General features: G+C 43.9%; 1 protein-coding gene across 1 annotated transcript in view; it reads right to left on the reverse strand.

Moving 5' to 3' along the window:
- LOC106638040 (irregular chiasm C-roughest protein) overlaps positions 1–20,426 on the reverse strand; it is a 91,469-nt gene extending 71,043 nt beyond the window's left edge. Inside the window, exon 1 of the mRNA XM_014351058.2 lies at positions 19,255–20,426. Coding sequence (XP_014206544.2) covers positions 19,255–19,304 — 50 coding nt within the window. The 5' untranslated portion in view covers positions 19,305–20,426. The remainder of the gene's footprint in view (positions 1–19,254) is intronic.
- Positions 20,427–20,666: the final 240 nt, after the last annotated feature.

Here is a 20,666-nt window from a genome sequence, read left to right on the forward strand (position 1 = left end):
GTATTGCCATTTTTATAAGACAGGGCCTAGCCTTTAAAGAATTTGATGTCCACTCTCCGCATTACTCTGTAGAAATTTGTGGTTTGTGTCTCAACAATGTACATCCTAACATCAGCCTCATAGTATGTTACAGGGCACCTGATTGTACATTGTCTCAAGTTGAATGGAGGGAAGTTGTGCAGAACGTCGACAACTCCAACTGTACCATACTACTGGGTGACTTTAATGCCCATAATTCTTCTTGGAATTGTCCAAGTACTGATGCCAACGGTATTCATCTAGAAAATGCATACAAAGCTAGAAACCTCTTTCTGCACAACTTCAACTCAACTACCTACATTGACGTTCGCAGAAATTACAAATCAAATCTCGATTTAATCTTTTCCTCCCACAACATCAGAGACCAGATTAACACTGAAGTCAATGACGAGACATGGGGTAGTGATCACTTCCCTGTCTTCATAGATATCTCCATTAATAAACAATTCTTTAAAAAAAAGTCATTTAAATTGCACTCCATGCGCACAGATTGGGACAAGGTTGATAATGAGCTAGAGGGAAAATATTTTTATTTTCTCTCTTCTGATTACGAAATCTTAGCACCTCACCTGAAATTCAACTCATTTATTAAAATAATCTCGGATGTTGTAACCAGCTGTACTCCAAAAAGAATAACGAGTTTCAAGCGCAAATTTACTAACCCTGCTCCTTGGTGGGACAGTGAATGTGACCGAGCTAAAAGACTCCGACGTGCTGCTTATAAAAAATATCAATTTTCTCTGGAATTGGAGGATCTTATTATATATAAACAGCGATGCGCTGAATTTAAAAGACTTCTTAAAAAAAAGAAAAAAAAAGATTTTATAAATTTCACAGAAAACCTGAATTTTAACACTGATCCATCTTACGTATGGAATAGGTGCAAAATCCTCAAAAACTGTTGGATAAATGTGAAACCTGCCCATGTTACAGAATATCTACAACCCAAAAACTTTAATTCGGCCCTAGACAAATTGTGCCCCCCTTGGGCTCAAACAGATCCAGAATACATACCAACGTGCCTTCCCAATGAATTTTTTGACGCGAACTTTAGCTTCCTCGAGTTTAACGTAGCGTTAGATGGCAAGAAGTCTGACTCCGCCCCTGGCGTAGACGGAGTCAGCTTCGAAGTCATTAAGAGACTTTCGATTAAATTTAAGCTCATTCTTCTGGATATTTACAATGAGATGTACAGCCAGGGCTTCTTTCCAGCATCTTGGAAAGACGTCTTCGTTTTATTTATCCCAAAACCAGATAAGAGTGGTCTTAGACCAATTTCACTGACGTCAGCATTTTGTAAACTCTTTGAAACTATCATCAAGAACCGTTTACAATGGTGGGCAGAAGTTCATGCTTGGATCCCAAACAGCCAACATGGCTTTCGTAAAGGCCACTCCTGTATCGATAACTTATTGAACTTCACACTATTCACTGAAAACGCATTCCAGGAGAACCAAAGCGTCCTGGCTGCCTTTTTGGATGTAGAGGGGGCCTTTGATCATATCAATATCGACATTCTGCTCCAAAAACTTGCTGACCTAGGATGCTCATACAAGATTATCAAGTTCATAAAGTTCATCACCCATGAAAGATTCATATTTTCTGATGACAAAAAACATAACTACAGAACCCTGCATAAAGGTGTCCCTCAAGGCGCAGTGTTAAGCCCACTCCTTTACTCGCTATACGTCGCTTCTGTAACCCAAAACTTACCTCATAATATGTATGTATCACAGTTTGCTGATGATCTTGCAGTAGCAATAAAAACTGATCCTCATAGCTTCGATACCTCTATCATAGAAAACCCCATCCTAACTATAGATTTAAATCTTACAAACATTGGACTCAGCATCTGTCTACCTAAATCAAAATTTATGCATTTAAACAGAAAAAAAATTACCCCAGGCCAATCCAAAATCTGTATAAAAGGCCAACAGATAATTTCTAGTGATAACATCAAATTTCTGGGTATAATTTTTGATTACCAACTCTCTTTTAATGCTCACGTAAAATATGTCCATCAAAAATGCATGTCAAACATGAACATCATCAGATTTCTCCGTGGCACCTGGTGGGGATCTCACCCAAGTACCCTCATGGGCCTTTACAAGAGCTTTATACGCTCTCGTATAGACTACGGCTGCTTCGTATACTACCCTGGGAACTCGGTCACAAAAAAAAAATTAGAAAGGATCCAATATGCTGCAATCAGATACTCCTTAGGATTTCGGAATAGCACTCCAACAAATATACTTCTCGCTGAGTCCAAGTCAGTATCAATTGAAGAGCGAACCAAATTCTTATGTCTTTGTTTTCTTGCCAAAACCTTCAGCAATTTTAACTCTGAATCTTCCACTATAATTTCACAATTTTACAATATTCATAAAAACAATTCTAAAATAAATAGGCTATCTTTCGAATGCATTAATTCTCTTCTAAGCTCTAACATGGCACTTTACTCTAATCATAACTTCAACACCTACTGCTATGACTTCACTACAGTTTTCTCAACTCTTCCAATAGATACTGACTTTGGCGCGATATTAAAATCATCATCATCCCCCGACGAAACACTACTAAATTATATTAACGCAAACAACAGTATAGCTCTCTTCACCGATGGCAGCAAAGTAAAAGACGCTCCTAGTGTCGGCTCTGCTTGCTACTGCCCACTTACAAAATTTCAAAACGCTCAATGTCTAAACAAAATGTCTTCCATCTTTTCAGCAGAGTGCGCTGCAATAAATCAAGCCCTAGACTACATACTGGTTCATAAAAACAATAATTATATAATTTTTAGTGACTCTCTCAGTGCTATAAAAAGCTTGAACTCTATCAAAACAAACATCTCAATAAATAAATTTATTCTCGATATTAAAAGTAAATATTTACAATACATACATAATAACCCCAACAACCATATAAAATTAACTTGGATTCCATCCCACATGGGATTACAGGGAAATGAATATGTCGACTCTATTGCAAAAACTGCTACTTTATCGACTGCTCCCTCTGAGCCCCAAATCTTATTTCCTGATCTATTCGAAAAATTTAAATCGGATTCTTATAATAACTCTTTTTTACAGACGAAAATTGATAGCGCTCACAAAGGCAAAATTTATTTCTTACTATACAATAATGATAAAAAAATCCCATGGTTTCACAACAAGAGTCTGACACGCTCGGTCATAGTCACGATAAACAGAATGCGCTCAAATCACCACAGCTTAGCGGAATCTCTCTATCGAAAAAACTTAATAATTGATCCAAAATGTAAATGCGGATATGAGGAAGAGAGCCTCAATCACGTTTTATGGAATTGCGATCTATATAATGTACAACGAGGAAACCTATATAATGATCTTCAAAAAATAAATATGTATCCACCTTTCAATGTCGAAAGTTTAATTGCGTCTCCAAATATTCCAGCGTGTTTAAGTATTTGTAATTTTTTTAAGAAATGCGATCTCGTAGTATAATCACCATATCAATTAAATCACAATTACTCTGTAATGTACTTCTAAATTTGTAACAAAAAATGTAAAAATTATATTTTCAATAAAGTAAGTGTTAATACCTCTTACGGGGTCCAAACACTATAATATAAAAAAAAAACTATGTGTACGAGCCTCCATCGAAACAACGAGCGCAAAAGCTCGCGTATATATATGCAAGTCACTCGCGGGACTGCACCTACGTATGTGTATATTTACGTGGAGCTTGCGCGTTATTTTCATAGGGCTTCCCGCGCAAACACACGCGCACAGGAAAAACAACGCCAGAGTGTACCTACAGCCAGAGAGCGCCGATGAAAATAGACGATAAGCAGCAACCGATGCCGCCACTTTGGGGCTTTTGCCCACCTCGAATGCCATACCATATTCCTCATTTATTATTGGGTATGTGTACGTGTATCCCCGCAGCGTTCGGCTTACCTCGGGCTTATAAGTTTATATACCTAAAAGTTTTTCAGCCCTACCACGAGAGCTCCGTGTACAGTACACATAAATATACAGACCCTCGTATACGCACAGCCATACACCTATCCCTGATATCGCGCTTCTCCCCCCCCCCTCCTCTTTCGCTGCTATCCCGTTATTTTCGCCCAGAGCTCCCGACGCCCCGTAATTGAATCTCACTTTCGCGGATCTGGGAAGAGTTTTGGCCGGGCGTTATTGGTTTTTGCGAATGGCTACCCCCCCTCCCCCTTTCCTACCAATCAGCTTTCCAGCAGCTTTTTTCAGCAACTCCACTGTCCCGTTTTTTGCATCTCCCTTTTCATGGTCTGCCCGTATTTTGATGCTCTGCACGCACATATATATATATACCCGCGATCGTATGGATGAATTTCTATTTGAGCCATCTTTAATTTTATTTCCACTGACCCATACCTCACGGGCATCAACGAAATTGTTTTTTTATAAAGAGCACGCCCAAGGAAGCCATTATCGTGATTAGCGTTAAAAATAGTTGCCATCGGGTGCTGGCCCACGTTGAGGAGGATGACTTTCAGTATCCTATTATTGATCCTTATATGTTCTGTTGTATCTGTGGCACTTGATGGATACGTGCGTTTACAAAACGGAAACGTGAACTCCACTTCGATTCTGTAAATGTGACGAATGATGTCCCCTGAACGACCAGATCACGACACACGTGGCAAGCTATTGCTGCACCAAACTTTTGACGAGTGTGAAAAAAAGGCCCATCGAGTCTATACGATTGATTCACTTTTCACTTGACCTCAACTGTTGGCAAACCTAAAAAAGAGCAAATAGCACACACGTCCTCGAAAAAGTTTTCGACCACCCGTAACTGTGTAACTGTATATATTACATAGTCCCGGCCATTTGTTAGCCGAACCCAGTGCAGTAGTTCTGGCGCGCCCCTACAGGCACCGAACCCAATAGTATAACATATATTACAGGTAAGAGGAGGAACTTTGGAGTAAATACGTTTTTTCTTTCGGTCATCGCAGTCCTCTCTCAATCAGCCCGTAATTCTCTGCTCAGCTCTTCGGCAGCCGGCACGAAGCAAGTCGAGTACAGGTAGCACGTACAAGTTAACCCGGTGCAGTGCGAGGTGGGGCAGCCATCGTTTATCAAACCGATTAAGTCGATCCCCGGATTAATGAGCTTGCGGGCAAACTCCGGCCCAAGATCTCTCGATGGTAAACGACACGAGAATCGGGAGGGCGGATGATAGTGGAGGAGGAGACGGGGGAGACCAGAGGAGCGCCCGTCCTGTCTCCTAGCTGGTGCTTACACGATACCGTGGACACTTGCCATCGATTCGACCCTGCCCAACTAAGTACCTGATTCTCACGACATTCGAGCCCTGTGTGTTGTACAGGTATACATATACATATACCTATACGTAGCCGTATCACGTGTAGTTTCCCGTACCTCATCCCTGCCTTTGTGGCTCCGCGTAATAGTTTTTCACTTGATATAGTATACGATATATACGAAGGATGGGTATAAAGGGAGGGAGCATTAGCTGGGGAGGGAAAATTTGAGTCAAGAGCTGGGCTGTATACATAGCTTGTATTGTATCGCGCGCGCCAAAGCTTCCGGCTTCTGTGGCTCTTACGCGTGTAGGCTGCTCCGTTGTTACTTTTGTCGAAAATTGAGGGTCTTGATTTAATTAATGGCGCAGAAATCGGGGGATGCACCTGCCCGCCTTGAGCCTTTTGTGTGGTGGTTTGAAATACCAAGTATACATGTGTTGACGAGGCGAAACGTCAAAGGCAATGTATATACCAATCGAGATGGATTTTGTTGCTGTTGTGCGCACTAAATTTGTCTCAAACGTCGTCACCCGAGTGATCGTGCGAAGCATCGCAAAACGTTAAATTCCAGCGCACCGGCAGATATAATTATACGCGTACAAACGACACACTGGAGTGGTGTGGGTACGGATATATATATACACATATGTATATAAATATATAACAAGAGGAACACGCTTCAAGTGGCCCGTAAGAGCTCGAACGGAGAGGCAGGCACGCAATTGAGGGGCCAGTGACCGACTGATTGCACCAGCAACAGCTTGTATGACTGGGTTGTATATACATACGCTTTATGAAACGTTAAAAGTTATAGGCATGGAGATACCATCGCTTGCTGACGCAAATGCCTCTATACTCGACGTAGGATTGTTGCAATTCACTGCGATGATCTCACGAATGCGAAAATGTAGGTAAGGGGAGCATATAATATATATACCATTGTACACGGAGTCAAGCACCCCCATGGATGCTTGCCGTTCAAGTAAGCACAGCTCTTTTAAGCTCTACGTCTGCCACATTGAGAGATACCGCGTTTAACAAGGATTTCTCATTCATATTCGTCAGACGAGGGAGTAATACTTAACAAGTTACGAATACCTACGTCTACAAATAGACGATTGGCACAAACACACAGCTCATCCAAGTGTTTATCGTTAAAGCAGCTAGTTTTTCAGGAAAATCGTATTTTCAACAATACCAAAATTTCTCTCAGGAGAAATTATGCATTTCTTTTTTTTTTTTTTTTTTTTCTAAAGAATTACTTATCAAATGATGCAGAGATTTATCAACAACCCTGAGAGCAATTTCACAACTAAAGGGACTTTGCTTTATACCCTTGAATTCACTTGTTATGTGAATAAAATATCACAAAATGAAACAAAAAACGGACCAGTTGTTTTGTTTGGTCAACAAAGACCCGAACTTTGGTCTTTGTTTCAGTCAACCGTTAAAACAGGTATAACATTATACCCGCGGAGAATGGAAAATAATAGAAAATTATAACAACGATAACAAATAGAGCACGGCTTTTTTCGCATCGCGAGCGAGCGCAATAACTTTTCATTCCCCCGTAAGCTGTACAGCGTCCGTCGACAGCGCGATGAGATTACCCCCCGGCAAAAAAAAAAGAAAGGAGAAGAATAAGAGGTAAAGGATGAGGAATACAGACGAACGTGTAAAACGTGAAAAAGAGCGACTCAAAGGAGAGGGGGTGGGAGGGAACGGGAGGTCTGAGAGCGTAAGAAGCGCGAGCGCGTGAATGAAGGAGGAGAGCTTGCGCGGCCGGGCCTTTTCTTTTCCCTTCGTACAACCATAGCATGTAATATATACATAGGTTGGCGGCGTGCGGCCGGGCAAAGAGAGGGCAAACCCCCGACGTGGTGGTGGCGCGGATGTAAAAGCAGTAGGGTAGGTATTAGTATGTATGGTTCGAATCGGCGTTTCTTTTGAGCGCTTCTGGTTGTACCGCGCGAGCGTAAAAAAAAACAACTAGGCGCGTAATACACACCCACGCACGCGGATGAAAGAGCCCTTGTGGCAGCGGTCGCGCAATACTCATTTTTCTCGTTGTTTGTTGCAGCACTGAGAAACGTGAAAGCGAGAAAGGGATGAAAAATTGCACACCCATCCATATTATACCCCCTATACATACGTACACGATGTTGCGTGTGTATGTACATCAGGCCCTTTGAGTTTCGCGTTTATGCACGCGTACAAAGTGCGTACGAGGAGGAGAAACCCGGGCACCCCATGCACAGAGGCGACGAGATCGATTAAGTACAACACGTGATACTTTTATCTGTAGTCGGAGTAGAGTAGGTACATGATTATATATAATTTATTATTCACATGGAATCTTTGTATACTTGAAGGAGGAGGAAGAAGAAAGAGGTAGTTGCGGAGGAGGAGGAAGCGAGGCAGGAAGTAGGAAGCGAGGAGGAAGAAGAAGAGCCCGTAGTAGGGTTGAGCCGGGGCCCAAGTATACTTATACGAGCGATTATTCCCCCGGTGATGGCTACAAGCGGCAAGGGAAGTAAAGACGATAGAGAGAGAACTGAATCTCGTCGGACGCCCCCGTAAACACACACGCACACATACGAGTGGGAGCTTGTAGGGCATCCTGCATGCAACTATACGTATATACCAGCAGAGCTATGTATATTGTAACAGTCGCTCGGTCGGTTGCTCCTCCCGTAGGTATAACTATACACGACGAGGGGTCACGTCGATCCTGCGACACGAGTAACCATCGTCGGGATGATAATTACCGTGGGCAAGATAGGTATATACGGAGAGAGCTTGGCTTCTCCTCCTGTGGGACCCGAAGTATACATACATGTACTAGAGTAACTATACGTAGTTTCTAGTTACTGGTGTAACAGCTGCGCTATTGAAATATCAATGAACCTTCGCTATATACGTATATAATGTTACAATCATCACTATACGCTTATGTTGGTCGAGCTGTGCGGGCGTGGACAGTAGAACTCTTACTTGAATTGACACTATTGTGACATATTTATAACATACACATCAACGTTAGGTATACTCATCATCGATATCAATTTTTTATCGCGGGGACAATTCGATTAAGTGTTTTTCGTACAGATCCATATACATGCAACATAAGGTGTAGAATATAGTGTATGAATAGGTGAATCTTGCGCATATACAATCGTAGTTACGTTGGGCCCCTCTCACTGTCCAACTGCATCAGCTCTGCAGATTATTTGATTCTGTAGGCATATCAGATTTATGGCCACTGAAAGTTAGTTATACAACAAAGGTTTGCCAGGGGAGGACAAAAAGAGACGCGAAAAACCACGTTGAGCGGCGATTACCGAGAACTTTACTGTGTGCACCCGCAGCGAGTTGAACAACCTTTTTTCCTACCCCTCCACGCCCATCGCATAACAAAGTTGGCAAATCCCCTTTTATTCATACGCGTCCACCTCACGTATTTATGACATGTATAATGATATATATATACATGCTTTTACGAGCTTACATCGGGCTTCCAATTATACCGTACAACGTCAGCACGCGACTATTTTTGCTACACCTGAGACTCCGACGTGTCCGTTTCGAGATCAATTCCCGCAAATCTGGCTCCATCATCAGATTTTAGCCGACGCCTCTGATGGTCGGGCCACGGCGGTTCAATTGAACAACCTCGTGTAATTTTAATTGAACTCTGGTGGTTATATTTGTCGAGCCTCGGCGAATCATCCCGAGTCGGCCAGTTCTTCAGGGGGTAGGAAGGGTTTTTTATTGTTTATGCCGGAGCTGCTTCTCCATTCGAATCGCGACACAGAGCTCCGTCGTGTGCCATCGATTTCCATTCGTAAACGGAAATAACGCCTCGATTTATTTATTGTTGCACTTTCAACTTACAATACTCCTCAGGAGTACTATAATATATTCCCCGCTCGAGAGAGGGAGGGATGATGCTTTGTATACACGGGTTTCGAAAGTATAAACACGTTACGGCGTTGGGCATTAAAAAGCTCTCTGTTTTAATGCAAGGAGAAAGAACCAGAGTTAGCGACCGGGAAGTGAAATATGCATTACGATGCGCGCCGAGTCGAATTACGATAATGGAAGTTAATAATTTCGCATCGGCTCAAACGTTAAGAGCTCCGGGGCGCAGACGTGAGGTTTTTGTTGTTTAATTATCAAACCGGTCACAATAAGCTCCTTCTTCCTCCTTTTTATTTTGATAATCAGCATAATAATTATACATACATAACTACACTTATAGATTTTCGTTAAAAATACCGCGAGCGCCCAAAGTTTAATATATTACTAATTGTATCATCGTCATATAGATATAGCTGATACACGCCGCTGTATAGTCCGCGAGCGCAAATGATCCTCGGTGAGGGTTGGGGGGTGTGTTACTCGCGCGTGCGCAGTTGCCGCCACATTGATTCGCCCGCGTATAACGTGCCTCGGCCACATTAGCCCGTGCATGCATGCAGCGAATCTAGGCGATGAACATGCGAACTTTGGCCACACCGTGTGTGTGTATATATACTTATATACGTATACATTTACGGGATGGGAGCAGACTACGCCATCAGCAGCGCCAGTTACTATAGACTTGCGCTCTTTATGGCCCGTTATTATTATAAAATGCAAAGAATTTTAAAGTGGTACCCACCTATCTACCTTGCACGTGCCCACTGTTGGAAGTAACGTGCTGGTCCGTCTGTCTGTCTGTGTCCGCGTGTCATATATGATACACAGGGCACGAGGTGGGTGAGCTTTATACATATTGCAGATACCATATCTATATACCGAATGAAATTCGTGATTGGTGCATATACGTTATTATAGCTGATATCATTATTAAGTTCATCGTGCGCATGAAAAGGACAGTAGTTGTTGGCTCTCTCGCTCTACTTTTGTCTCAACCTTTTTTTTTTTTTTTTTTTCCTTTCTTCCGCAATTTAACTTGAACAAGTGCGCAAAAAAGTAACTTTCGTGTCTACGTGTATGCCGGGGAGTGAAATTTTTCTTCCAAGCCAACACGCACGCCTGGAAGACCAAGTTTTAGTTTCTCTCCAAAATAGAGGTGGATAAACAAGCGCCGCCCGTTCCCTAATTGCTTTTTGCTTCTCTACTGCGGTCACCGGGCACCTGGATGAAGGCAACGGGGTATGTGTGTAGGACCTCGATTCTCAACACAATATAGCCATAGGCTACGCGAAGCCCCTCCTTTTGACACCATGTTGTTTTTTATTCATAGATTTTCTTGCTTCGTTGGATGACCTCTACTTCAAGCGGAAAGAGCAACGCGTAGTAACAAGCCTCAACACTTTTTGCTCGACTTGTTCATTTTGACGAGTTTATAGCTAAGTATACATTTTATCCTATAGCATACCTATCGACTAAAACTTTGCAGATGTAAAATAAAATCCTTACCACCCTCGTGTGATTTCGATTCGTTTGCGTGCCATGTGTATGGACTGTTGCAACGTGTATCCTTACCAGAAGGAGGAGGCATATAGATTTACTTGGCAGTCATTAGTTAAGTTTAAGAAAATACTTTGTCGGGGGATGTAATTTTGTTTCGACAAACTGACGAATGACTCGGTAATAGCCTCGTGACAAACTTGGGAATAATATTAATAATAACGATGCGTTGATCTTTGGATGATGATAACGGCCGGCTTTGACGGAGGCAAGAATTCGCGTTCGTTGTATCAAGTAAATAAGTACCTTATATTTATTATACATGTACCACCGAACGAGTCTCTCTCGCCTGTTGTATACGAGAACGGATCAACTGTATCTGTAGTTGTACCTATACGAAATAATAGCAAGTGAGCAAGCGCCATAAATAATGCACACACGGACGGCAATACCGAGTGCCGCCGCAGGCAACTTGGCCTTACCAATGTCATCACATCGTGACCATCATATTTTTCTTCGTTTCCTTGCGTACCTATACTTAATCTCGTACTTAATTATACGTACATCTGCCCTTATGAACGTAATATTTGAACGAGCTACCTTGAAATATGCTATATATAGGCTTTCGCGCGAATGCCGCAGATTAAAAAAGCGCATCGACTACCGGGTGGGTGTAAGTAAGCCAAAATGTGTGAGCCAGCTCAACAATCGAAGCGACTACGGCAAAAGTGGTCAGTGCCATTTGAACGCACGTGGAGCTGATGGGAGGGACAAAGTGCCCAAAGCGAGTTTTGGCGTCGAGCCGCACATCAGGGTTTGGTTGGCCTTTCCCTCTCGCGGCACCGAAAAAGGGGGAAAGAGAGAGAGAAAAGGTAACAGTATAGCAACTGCGCGGAGACAACACAGGGGCCATTGACAGCACAAATGTACCTGCAGGGTGTACACATGGGCAAACAGGACTGGCTGGCACCGCGTCAGCGCTCCTCGCACGGTCGGCCACTAAACATTTTAAATTCGCCTCGTGATGGTTACCGATTACGCCCAGCACAATATGTATTCTCTCTCACTCCCAATCCCTTCTTTCTCCTCGGCATCTGGCTATACGTATACAACTTGTGCAACGGTACGGCGAAAATGGCCAGGGCCGCGGGGGATGCGGCGTAAACGCGAGTAAACGGGGAGACACGCCGGACTATCTGCTGTTGCTGCCGATTTGAATAATGCCCTAATGAGGACGGCGGCGCTGACGCGCGGTGGCGTCGTCGTCATCGAGGTAGTTTTAACGAATATTCATATACGTATGTGTGTACAGCCAGTGGCCGCGTAGCACATATACATATGCGCATGTATGCACGTAGACAGATAGCGACGGTATAATATATATGCCGAGTGGGGCCGTGGCAATGGACAAATGCTGATATCCGCAAGCTGACGGGGTTTTACATGCTCGGCTCGTTAGCGGGCGAGGAGGAAGCCACTGCTACAGCGCGATACGTCTCAACGCCGCGCTCTATAACTTTTGGCTATACAGCTGTGTGCTGGATGATGGTGTATACAGCACGTATATATATAGGTATCGCGATTAGTGTTGATTTACGCCGGATGTGGCGGAGTCGGGGCTATTAATATTGATAATTCAGCGAGAGAAGGCGAGTTTATGCGCAATTAATCACGACGACACTTACCTGTATCAGCCCCATGATACCACCCCCTCCCCCATGTACGCGGCTGCGGAAAATTACGAGCGATAATGCCGTACGCCGTGCTCGTAACGATGATCATGCTGCTTTATCTTGTTTCTCCAGCCATTTTTGCGTTTGCCTATCATCGTCATCGTCGCTTGATTGATGTATATAGAGTCGAGCCATTCGCGGGATGAACCCATTGGGGCCGAGGGTGGAGAGAACAGGGCTAATCAGTGATCTCGAAATCGCGCAGCGGCACAAAGGCTTTGTTTCTTCCGACTCGTGTGCGTGTGCGGGTTGGGGCATCCGATCTTAATTTTTACAAGGTCGTAACAATACACGACCCGTCAATTGGTAATATTCGATGGAATTTCGTCGTTTCGTCGCTCGTGCACGAGTGGGGCGCAAGGAGGAATTCGCTACGATATTAATTAAGGAAATTCCAGTGGACGGCTGACGTGTACAGCCGAGTCCTCGAAACTTGAGTTATAGTTTTAAAAGCCGCGCAACAACTCAGCCGAGGAAAGAGGATGTATCGGCATGATTCGCCGCTCCGGAAATTTTCGGCACTCGAAAGAAGCCGTAATGAACGAGATATGCTAAAAGTTGGGAGCAGTAGTTTCGCCTCGTTTCTCCCTCGGGGGGGACAGGAGGGGGCGCTACCTCCGTGACGGTGACACTTCCCTGCTCCCCCACGCTCGCCGCAAAATAACAACCTGTTTATTTTCATTTCACCCCCCCCCCACACCCCAAGTTGTTGGCTTTTCCAGAGATATATATGTATATTATGTGTGTGTAGGTTTTATACCTGATGGCGCTGGCGTAGGTTGCAGGCGAGAGAGCAACAGCAGTATATAACGAATGCGGCCGTAAAGCAAAAGTTTACCAACGAAAAGCTTGTATATACAGTCACAGAGTGGGTAGGTCGAGTCAAGGGGTGTACACACCAGAGCAAAGAGGACACGGGGACTTGGTTGTACAATCAGCTCGAGCGTGTACTCTCTCTCGCACACATTGCACTCCATCTCGGTTAAAAGCAGGGATGGGTCGAGCATTCCCCATACACGCATGTCCAGTATATATATATATGTATTAGATAATAGAGGCACTGCAACGGGGACTTTGCGTGATGCCTATAAGAGCGCTCGTTTCACGCTGGGCTAATCAAGCGGTCTGATGTACCAAAACGCCCACCCTCACCACCACCAAGTATACCTCCTCTGGACGCGCGTAGACGCGCTCGATCGGCAGACATCCTCATTTCTCTGCCGGGCTTAGGTGATCACTTGATGAAATAATGGATATGAAAGGACCGTGGAGAGGAGGAGGGCACATAATGGCAATATGGCAGTCCGACAGTGCCCGGACCCACGATGCATGCGAGAGAATGTATAAAAACACAGTCAAACTCGTACGAGGGGTTGATATATCGTTTGTGCTCTACCCTCACACACCGCTTCTCTGGGTATTCCAACTACTTGGTCCTTGGGAGGACAAGCGAGAGAGAGAGAGAGGGGGGGGGGGTCTCGTCATCTTATGATAACGACGGCCATCTGGATGAATAGCCGCTCGCCGGGAGCATCAGTGGCCGACGACACCACTCTCGTATAAGGTACATATGGAGCAAGAGAGACATCACGGGAGAGCGCGCGCGCGCGCAGTCACTGCCTTCCTTATCGGCGGACATTATCCAAATCAATTACTCGAGGTCGACGACTGGACTTTCCGCAGCGGTTCGCCCTTTCCTGTGGATTCGCATCCGTGACTCGATTACTACCACTACCGACTCCGTCGTCTCCCTCCTCCTCCGTTTCGCTTCCCCATACACAGCCAGCCAGTCGTTACTTCATACGTACCCCCCATACCCTGCATGCAATTCTAGAGATAATGCGTGGTCGGTAAGTGTCTCTTTTTCCCATCCTCCCTTCTTTTTTTTCTTTCTTTTTTTTTTTTACCCCTTTTCGCTCCCTAGTGTTGCGAGATTGCATTACCCCTGCCGCGCGAGCTCAAAAGATTAAACATTTTTTCCAATGGTACCTCTCTCTCCATACCTATCTTGTGCATTACCATTTTCTCCGTTCATATTTACACGATACAGATATTTTTTCAATCTCCGCGTAATATCTTTTTTAATTTTATCGAGAAAACGCAATATATTATTTTCTGAATAAGAAAACAAAAAAAATAACACAACTTTCAGTGGAAAGTAATTCGTTGTGAGGTATACGTCAAACATCTCGTATACAATAAGTTTAACATTTATTTTCTTCTTTGGATGCTTCTTTGTGTGCTCCATTAATATTCAAATAAAGGTGGCACGGGGTGTCGCACCACGTCAAATTCTTACTCTTGAAACTTGACGAGGTCCGCATCAAGTGTCATTGGTATAGTATACCTGATTCCTATACAAGAGTCGGCAAAGTACCCCAAGTTTGTCGCACTTTCCACTCCGATGCGCCATCGATTCATACATTGGTGTAGGAAGCGATCAGTCAGTCGATGATAATCCTTTGCTCGCCAGTCTTATATACGCGCATAAGACGACCCCGACAGAGGCACGTTCTCTCGAGATTCCTTCTTCACGCACCGTTAGATTTTTGCCCCGATCGACCCTCTCGTTTCATCACCCTCGTTGTGTATACGTACATATTTTATAGCCGCGACACTGCTGTTGTTGGTACTCACGTCTGACGAGCCAAAACAAAATCCAATACATTTTTTATATTAGTCACGGGGGATTTAGCTTGCGGGCACCTGATCGAAGAGAACAGAGGGACTCGGGGGGGGGGGGGGGGTGGTAAGAAAACGGGAACCGCTAGGAGGAATAAAAATTTAACTGCCGATGTACTGGGATGCGAGATTATCCATTGCTCGGGTCAAAGGGCTTACATTTCGAAAAAGGTTTTGCGTGCACGCGCGAGCCCACAAAGGACGGAGGAGCTACGTCGGGGGTACATCACCCGGACGCTATTTAAATATTAACCAGCAGCCACGACTACGAGGACGATGGGCGACGGTGGTGACGGTGTGAGCGAGGGAGGGAGGGGCGGACGAGTAAAAAGGCGACGAATGATTTTTAATGGATGTCCCTATAGGCCGAGCCGATCGAAGCCACCGTCCTTTATTCACCCTCTGTCCGAGCGTCTCGTCCGCCCCGCTTAAATATTTATCCGGCCAGAGTCCATTTTCGCCCCCACCAACCCCCCGCGCCCTCTTACCAACGCTGCAGCGCACGTGTATGGGTAGGCACTCTTTTTCCCGAGAGCCATCAGCTAAATACACGCGTGAGTTGGCAGGTACGTAGATGTACAATGTATATACACGGATCGTCGCACCACCTTATATATGTATTATAGTGTGTAGGAGCACCCACCTTTCGTCGACTGCAGAAGACGGGCGAGCCCGAGCGCGCGGATGTTTTACATGCAAAGTTTTGCAGTTCGTTACAAATTCAAATTAACAGAATACGCGATGAGAAAATATCGACGCTGTGCAAACAGAGTGCGCAGCAGCGGACAAATTTCTCCGTGTTTGAACAAGCGCTCGCACTTTATCTTTCCATCCGTGTGTCCCCCTCCCCCTCAATATCCTCCTTGCTCGCTTTACGTTGCGTTGATCATCAGCTAACTAGCCGACCGAGCCAGCTCTTTCGGAGACCCTCCTCCCTCCTCTACATTCCAAAGTTTACGAAAATATACCTCGTACTCGCACTCGCTGAGTCCAAGGGAGCAAAGTTTTTCTGTTCTTTCCAGGAGCACATCTAACAAAAAGTAACACGTTATTAGGTTGTCGGGTCAGGGAGATGATAATTATCAATATATACATATAACACCCATTTGGTAGGTTTTATCAACTGGATGGAAAATCACAGGAACTGGTAAACACTTTGTTTTACGTCGGTTGAGCTGTTCAAACAATTTTTTTCAATTATTCACTATGCTTTCCGTGGCTTCCGATGAACCGATCGTAGGTTGTCATTGCCGATGAACCACTGCCCGTGAAGAAACAATTTTTTTTTTTTTTTAATTTCATTGGATGAGAGTAAAATGAAGAATATCGAATTTTCTCGCGCAACTGAACTTGCGGGGGATCAAGGTCTATTTTGCAGGGGCATCACTTGAACGTGGCCATTGATATTCCAAGCGTCGCGACGTGCGCGCCACGTTAATCATTGATTCTCGCACGATTAGTCGGATTTATGGGAATTTTAAATAAGAATATCGAGACTCTCCCGGGGAATGACGATCGTTATAGGTATGACGTATAGGTATATATTATGTATTACCTGTACACCATAAATCTTTCGAGATAATGTTTTCCGTACTTAATTTTCACACTGCGTTGCGCTTGGAAATTTAACAATTTTTTGTATTATCTTTTTTTGCACGTTTTAGTGTTCACCCTCATATGGTTCATGCATCGCAACGAGTATACCTTATTAATATTACAATTGAATAAAGTGAACGAAATTGAAAATGCGAATTTTCAAACGATGGGATAACATTTACTTTTTAACGAAGCATAAATTTTATGGCTTTTTCAACCAGTTTTTCGAGTTTCATTATTAGTTGAGTAAAATGGGTAGTACGAAAAAAATAAAATAAAATAAAATAAAAGAGTTTGCGGATTCAAGTATTATTTTAAAGCTTCGTGAATATATTTGTAGATGTATCGTTTGAATGCTTCTTTAATGTAAGGTATTAATATGGTCTTGGCTCGTAAGCATAAATAACGTCAATGGCAAAGTTGAAATTGAACTTTTCCGTTCTCCTTCCGCGGGTCCACAGAAAAAACTTGAATAAAACTCAAAGATTCAGGAGTTACAGGGTCGAGTGCAGTGGTACGTCAAGTTCAATGCAACGACGCTCTTTTCATGGCTTTGCATAATGTTCTATTGGTTTCACTGTTGCTCAAAGTTTGAATCGAAATTTTTTTTTACAACATTCCCCCTGCCTCTCTTGCTCTTTTTTGAAATGCTTGAAAGCAGGGTACTAAAATTATTCAAGTCCCGCTGTTCGTGCCCAGGGCAGTGCAATTAACGCCTCAAAATAATGTGTATATATGCATTGATTTGAAATGAACGTGGGACAGAACAAATTATCGCGCGCTACATTTAAAAAGTATACTGTTCATCAGACCCACCAATATTGTTGTCTGCCTTTACCTTGCACCCTCTTAACTAAATACTTCATGGCATTATACACACATCGTAGTTTTTGAGAATCAACGACAGTGATCGAATGAAAGTTGTGCAGGTTGTACTTTGTGAGACAGAGCGTAGGCATATGTTGCAAGCTCGACATAAACGACAAGGCTGCAGTGGCCGAGGGTTACCCGAGCGTTGTTTGGCGAAAGGGGGAGCGCCGAGCGAAGATAAAGACAATGACGAGGATAGAGGTGTTGGAGCCACGGAGGAAGCGAAAAAAACGAACAAAGACGCGGCCGGGAGGGACATCTTTATTTAACTTGAATGGCGATTGTTTTCGAGCACGAGGATTATATAATGAAAGGGGCTTTTGCGGTGCTTGCAAGCGGATGGACGCGGCACGGCCGAGTGGTGGAGAATAAATAAAACGTGCCGGCCATTATTGAAGCTTGATTAAGCATGTCCGTTTCCAGAGAAAACTTTCACGCTTTCCAACAATAATCCCACGGGTTACGCTCCTCTTTTCTCCCCCTCTCTTTTTACCTCCCGTTTCATTTTACCCATTCTCTTCTCCCCCCCCCCCCGCCGCCACTGTTACTTTTACCACCGACACTGAGCACCTTGCTGACTGTCGGGATACTATATAATAGGGAAATCGATAGTCTAATAAACCCTATATTATATACATATCTTAAAAACTCCACTTTACCAAGGCAGACATTCTCAAGTATCTCTCGCGGATATTATTTTCCGCCATCACGCGGTTGTTTTCATACGATCTCCTTTGGTGACTCTCGTATACTGTACTATCGAATTTTCTTGGTTTCGAAATACAGTAGTAGAAATGTGAGTATAATCAGGTATTGTTGTTTTAATCCCGAAGAACATGTAATTATTTTCATACTCTTTACATTTGTGACGAACACACTATATTTTAAGAAATGGTTTAAATATGCTGTATTTTTGTGAAAATCCTATTGCATATTAAATTACTTGTCCGAGTGATTTACAAACCTTGAATGAATAAATAATAAACTGACTGTAGCAAATTATAGGTATTTTGAAATTAGTACCTCCATGACAGAGTCATTTATTATTAACGCAAAACTTCTGGTGAAATTTTAAACTTTAATTTCATTTTATTTTAACATAGCTCGGATTACAATCTTGAGTATGTTAAAATTAATTTTTAGTTTAAAAATTTAAAAATAAACGAAAATTTAAAAACTAATGTCATAACCCGAAACCTCACTTGGACGAGAATTTAATTCAATAGGTAGAGGTATAACTATTTATTCTGAAATCGATTACAAGAATTGAATTGAAATTCGTGGAGCCATTGCCATTTGCAAACTCAATGTTACATTTTGTTGCAGTGTGTAAATGACAATGTAAACTTACGATATACTCACACACACGAGCACCAAAGTGATATGTAATAATAATTCACTTTTGGTAATATGTATGAGCTTCATTATTGTTGTTCAAATAAAGAGCGACGGAGCAAAGAAAGGAAAACAATGAAAACGATTTTGGACATTTCCAATAATTGGTAAAAACGTCATTTTGAAGGCATGAGCAAAAAAAAAACTATTCGCCCGCAATATGATTGGGTGATAGTACCGCACACTCGCATAAAAATGATGTAATGTAAAATTGTCCCCAACACCTACCTGTTCAGGAGCCTGGATTGGCACAGCCGCATCTTGCTCTTTGTGCTCATGATTAGCTAGCGATTGGCAGCAGGTGCTTCAACCACTGATTACACACCTGCCACTCACTTTTGATCTGTCGCTCACTCCCACAACAACAACTGCAGCAAATAACAATAACAACTACATCAACAATAACAGCAACAGCATTAACGACAGCTCCAAGCTCGTTTACAACGTTAAACGAGAAGAGCGACGGGATTTATAGATTCACGGCGAGAAGTCAGCGCACTTGGGCCCTGCACTTGCACTCGTGTGTACATGCACTATATTGAAGTTTCTATGCACTGCACCGCTTAGCCGCCTCTCGATGACAGTATTAAGCTCCCAAAGTCGCGGCTGCATGTCCAGTTCTCTCCACGTATACAGACGTCCGCGGGTCCAGCAGCTTTGGCATGCTCCGTTTCATATACTACTGACATAATCCGTACGTGTGTCCTCGTGTGAGCAAGTAAACGTTACAGCCCGTCCGACAGAAAACGAGACAGCAGAGTGTGGCAAGCTCTCTCCGCAGGGACACGATATGCTCGAACGCAAGCTCGTCTCGCAACTGATGAACAACCAAAGGGAGACAACGGGCTTTCTGGGGCAACCATCGTCATCGGCACTGGCACGACGTAGCATTTCACCATCACCAAGCGTCAGTAGTAACGGTAACGAGAAATATATCAAAAGCAAAACGAAGAAAAACAAAAGAAAAGAAAAAAAACACACAACCAGCGACGACAGCGGTACACAACGAGTCAGCTGTTAACGCGTATCGATCGCTCTCTCTCCACCTGTCCCCGGACCTAAGGGCGCCCCGTCTGTTCGGACAGCGGTGGCTACACACTGCTTGCACGACGCAGGCCAGACCAGAGGTCAGGAGCGGCTGCTAGCCAGCGCCGCGCTGGTACGTGCTCCGCTGATGCTGGTGCACGGTATCATGCCCATCGGTACAACGAGTTTTCCGCAAGATTCTGGTGCCAGTAGAACCAGTCAGCATCGGTCGGACGCCAGTCGCCGGCTGGTCAGTGGCCCTCACGAGCATATCGGAGCACCTGCATAGTTCACGGATTATCTCCAAACACAGTCCACACTCGCCCCACTTGGATCATTAACAACAACACACGAACAAGCACTGATTCGACTCACACTCCTTTTTTTCCGGGTACACATGCGTGCAGCGACGCCGACGACACGAAAAAAAAAAAAGGATCGTATACGTATTTAATGGTTACTCCGGGAGCAGTGCAGTGATTGTGTATAACCATGTGTGGGGTAACCGTGAAGAAAAAAGATCGTGACCAGAGCGCTGCTCTTTCCGAACTGACGAGGCCGCGCGGTCGTTCTTCCCCCGAGACGCCCCCACTCGGGCGGCCTCCGTAGCCGCC

This window comes from Copidosoma floridanum, unplaced genomic scaffold (genome assembly GCF_036245765.1).
Source record: "Copidosoma floridanum isolate Cflo_tuat_1 unplaced genomic scaffold, Cflo_Japanese_pri ptg000009l, whole genome shotgun sequence".
Classification (NCBI taxonomy): domain Eukaryota; kingdom Metazoa; phylum Arthropoda; class Insecta; order Hymenoptera; family Encyrtidae; genus Copidosoma; species Copidosoma floridanum.